The 4,623-nt window shown below is 35.4% G+C and overlaps 1 protein-coding gene across 1 annotated transcript in view; it reads left to right on the top strand.

Moving 5' to 3' along the window:
* dync2h1 (dynein cytoplasmic 2 heavy chain 1) overlaps positions 1-4,623 on the top strand; it is a gene marked incomplete in the record, with an annotated part of 120,612 nt that overhangs the window by 61,916 nt on the left and 54,073 nt on the right. Inside the window, 5 exon segments of the mRNA XM_014014065.1 lie at positions 665-754; positions 3,244-3,309; positions 3,450-3,500; positions 3,576-3,629; positions 3,862-3,993. Of these exon segments, the coding sequence (XP_013869519.1) occupies positions 665-754; positions 3,244-3,309; positions 3,450-3,500; positions 3,576-3,629; positions 3,862-3,993 (393 nt within the window).

Raw genomic sequence — 4,623 nt, 5'->3', positions numbered from 1 at the left:
TGTGTGTGTGTGTGTGTGTGTGTGTGTGTGTGTGTGTGTGTGTGTGTGTGTGTAGTTTGGCTCAGTCAGACACTGTGGTCAAAATGGGTGCACTGAGTCATAAACTCTACCTCTCTTAGTGTCTTTTTGTTGTTTGTTGCATTGAATGAGCAAGTTTAATCTGCCATGAGCTGCAGATGGTTTCTGAGATCTGGAAGAGAATGTTAGCCTCTCATATAGTGGAACACACTCGGGCTTGCTTACATATGCAGATACATCAGACACACACACTCTCACATGATGAAACACACTCACTCAACAGCATCGCCTGAAAAAAAAAAATCCTTGTAAAATTCATTCTTATTTTTTGTATACTAAAATTTCAAGGAGGACTTTAGAAGTAACCTAACTTTGTTGCGTTTGATCAGCCCGTAACATGAAAACAGAAGGAAAGTACACAACTAACTAAAACTATCACTTGCATTTTGATTAGATTGCTGTTAATGTAAAGCCCAAATTCAGCCTGAACAAAATAATTTCAGCATCAAAATGTTTATTGCATTGTTTTTCATTGACTGCTAAGAAAAACCCAAAACAAAAAGAATTTCTGTAATAAACTTTTTAACATCATATCTTGCTGTTTAATGGTCCATGCCCCATGAAATTAACTGTGTGCGTATTTTAGGAAGAAGAGAATACTGATGCCAGGATTGCTGCTTTGGGGACCAATCTAAAGACTATGGTGTATGAATACGTCTGCAGGTCTCTTTTCAAGGTAATGCATTTCTTTTAGACCCAAATTTGATATCAACACTGGTAAAATTCCTCATATGATGAGTGGGTGGTGACTGAAGCTTTTTACTGAACGCAAAATGAGGACTTGTGTTCTCAAACAATTTTTTTTGTAAACAAAGGTTGTTTATTTTTTATTTAAAAAAGATGCGTTGTTGGTCTAAAACACATAAAGCAGCCATAAACACAAATTGTAATTTCAATTTTATTTTCAACAGCTATTTTTTTATATAATTTAAAAATAAAACCTACACAGAAATATGGAGATTTAAAGTGTAGCCCCACCTCACCTCACTGCCATCAGTCACTTGTCTGGTCTTTCTTTGGTTCAAAATGCACCATGTTTGATCATAGATTCAAATTTTATATTTTATTTTGACTCACTTCTTTTAAGAACGTAAACTCTGTAGCTAATATGCTAATGAAGTGTCAGAACTTTAACAGAACAGCAATCAATCAGGCAGGGAATGTTAATTGTATTATCATTGTGTCTTGTGTGTTTGCTTGTTCATGTATTCTCTGTATGATCACGGAAATGTTAAGCAGTCAGGGTTATAGTTAATCTTTTTCCTCATTGTGGATTTATAAGATCACACAGATGTGCATATAAACAGCAGCAGCCCAGTTATTAGTGGAAAGGAAACACTAGAGTACTTTATCAGTGCTTCTGTCACCAACTGCTTGTGTGCTGATAACTATGAAGCGTAGAGAGGTGGGAGAGCAGGTCCCAGCGAACAAATAATTGTGGATAATGAGCGTAAGAGGTGGGGAAAATTAGGGGGGAAATTTATAGTTTCTGTGCCTGCTTAAACTCAAAACTTGTGTGATATATATTGTCATCTGTACCAGTTTGCAGCAGTCCCCCTGGTCCCTCCGCCACTGACTACGTGCAGCCCCAATGTTTGTAATTGTGCAGTCTGAGCACACCAGCTGTATGCACCTGGATCAGGCTCCCATTGAGAAAAAAATTTACAGAAAAGCAGTGTTTACCTCTAATCTCACCTCTGCAGTGGTTCACAGAATAAATAGAAAAACTGCAGACTAACAATTAAGAAAGTTTTGGCATAAGTGACACAAAATGTTGCATGACTTAAACACAGTTCCCAATTAGCCAGAGATCATTGGAACTATGTGGACAGGGTTTACAGAAGAAAATATAAACAGACAGTCTAAAGCCCATTTCACTAATTGCTTTTAAGCCAAGAAGCCTTCTTCATATATAAAGTTTTTGGTCTCAAAAGAAGAATGCATTTATATTTACCTCAAATATTTCTTTCTTTTGTACCTTCTTTATTTTCTAGCAGTATGAGAGAATCTTTGCCGTCCTGTCTTACAAAATGCAGCTGTTTACAATAATTCTCTCCATTCAAGGAAAAGTGTAGCCTATATAGCTCTTCACGCCAAAAGACAGAGCTGTAACTGCACTACACATGCACCTAAGCCGCGAGAGAGTTAGAAACCAACAATTTTCCAGGCTATAGACAGAAATAGGTGTTTTGAACATTTCAGTTTGTGGGTGTGATTGCAGGTGTGCATTCACTGGTTGTTTAAACTTCTTGACTCTGGGTTATCACAGAGATAGGTGTCCATGTTTACTCTCTGACCCGTTCTTAAAATCAGACATACAAGTTGAAAACACAATACCACTGGCCTGAGGTTCTGAAGGACCATAATAGCATCTAGTAGCCCTAAAAACTGGCAACTGCTAAAAAAAATATTCACATATAGACGACAATATTCTTCATGTGTCTTATTTTAGACAGGAAATTGGATCAACAAGTTTAGTTAACATTTTGCCACTTTATAAAACACGGCATTGATACATATTACTCACTTCCATGCTAATTTTAATTTGCCTCTCCTTGCCAACCAGTTGTTAAGCGCATAAAATTAGATTTACATAAATTTGCATGGCAACCACTGAAGCCGTGTGACTGTATTTTATTATGAGTGCAAAAAATTTGGTATTGTTGCACAGAGAGGTTGACAGTAGTGTCACTGTAGATACCAAGAAGATATTTAAAGTGCATTGTTAATATAATGGACTTTCTTGACCAGGCACACCAGGGCAAGTATAAATTTTAGACAAAATATGTTGGGAGAGTGTTTGTGTTTACTGCTTCAATAGAAATCTCTTCTGGTCTCTGTCTCTTTGTTTCTGTGTGTGGGAGTGAGATAAGCATCCTGATTAATGGCAGTATCTGTTATCTCTATTCAAATTCCCCAGCAGATGTGACAGACAGTAGGGTAGGCACTTCAATGGAGGGTTTTGGAAAAATGCAGAAGCCTGTGCAGAACTCGAAGCCCAAGAGGCAAATTCTGCAGACGTTCAGTTTAAATAAAAGACGTGCAAATAATTTGTTTTTTCTTTATTTTGGTTTGGAACAAAGCAAAATATCTCATTACCCTGTGGAATAGAGTGATAACGTCTGACTGTTTTAAACAATTTGCCTTTTCTTGTCTCTGTCTTAGGCTGACCAGTTGATGTTTGCTATGCATTTTGTGAAAGGCATGTACCCAGAACTCTTCCAGGAGGGTGTAAGTATTTATTGTTTTTATTTTGGTTTTTATTCTGCTTTTTAAGATCATTACTAATAAATTTTGAGACAAATCAGTTGTATAAGTTTTAGCTTTGAACTTAATTGTCATAACAATTTACTGTATGGTTCTGTTTGTAGGAATGGGATGTCTTCATTGGATCCATTGTTGGAGAAATGTTTAAGAAAGAAGTAATACATACTCTTGCTCAAGAAAAATAATAAGTATCTGTCTTTCTTTGACTAACACATGATTTTATTCATCAGGAGTTTCCTTCTTGGATTGATCAAGAGAGACATGGAACATTGGCCATTTTGAAAGTAAGCACACAGAAAAATAGGAAAATACAGCATTTACTTTCAAACATGAAATTAGTATCATTGCACAGGGTGCTAAAATGCAATGTTAAATGTTAAATATTAGCATATAGATCAATAATTAAAAAAATACAGTATATATCTTCATGTTTTGATGTTTTCTTCAATCAAAGACATCAAAAACAAATGAATCACAATCTTATTTTTTTTAATGTTGTCTCCTCTTCTTTTGCAGACGACATTCCCAGCATTTTACCAGACTTTGGGTTTGAGTGATTCAGACCTTTGGCTGTCCTTCTTGCAAAGCTCCCAGTGTGAACAGGAAATCCCATCCAGCATTTCCAAAAAGATTAGTCTCTTCCAACAGGTCAGCTTTCCTAACTGTGAGACACTGAAACTAAAATGTATTTTCCCCCAATTTTTTCAGGATTTCCTTCTTGTAGAAAAATCAAAAAACTCTTATGTTTAACACTGAAAGCATATTTTCTAGATTTGTATGGTTTTGCCTTTGATGCACTTTTTTAGTAGAATAAAAACATATATGATTTTTAGGCTTTAATGATTATGAAATAATAATAGTGTCACAAAAATAAATTACTGAAAAATATGAATGAGGAAAAAGTAGGGATTATTGTAAAATTGGTCTCCTGTCTTTAAAGCTAACCTGAACACTGATACTACCAAAACCCATAATGAATTGTAAATAAACATAAGTTCTTCCTTATTCTGGTAAGTATTTGAACATTTGGACAATAGAACCCAACAAGCAGAGTGTAGTGCTGTTACCAAAGGAAAAGGTCAAATAGTGAAGTGATTGCAGCAGCAGTCTGAGGAAAGGGCAGAACTTAATCAAGCTATTTTATATTTAAAATAAACTTGACTATAAAACCAGATGATTGGCTATATACAGTGGTTTGCAAAAGTATTCATACCCCTTGAACTTTTCCATATTTTGTCACATTACAACCACAAACATAAATATATTTCACTGGAATTT

The sequence above is a fragment of the Austrofundulus limnaeus genome, unplaced genomic scaffold (assembly GCF_001266775.1).
Source record: "Austrofundulus limnaeus strain Quisiro unplaced genomic scaffold, Austrofundulus_limnaeus-1.0 Scaffold109, whole genome shotgun sequence".
Lineage (NCBI taxonomy): Eukaryota > Metazoa > Chordata > Actinopteri > Cyprinodontiformes > Rivulidae > Austrofundulus > Austrofundulus limnaeus.
The sequence above is the reverse complement of the archived record's forward strand: the minus strand, read 5'-3'. Positions and strand labels throughout refer to the sequence as shown.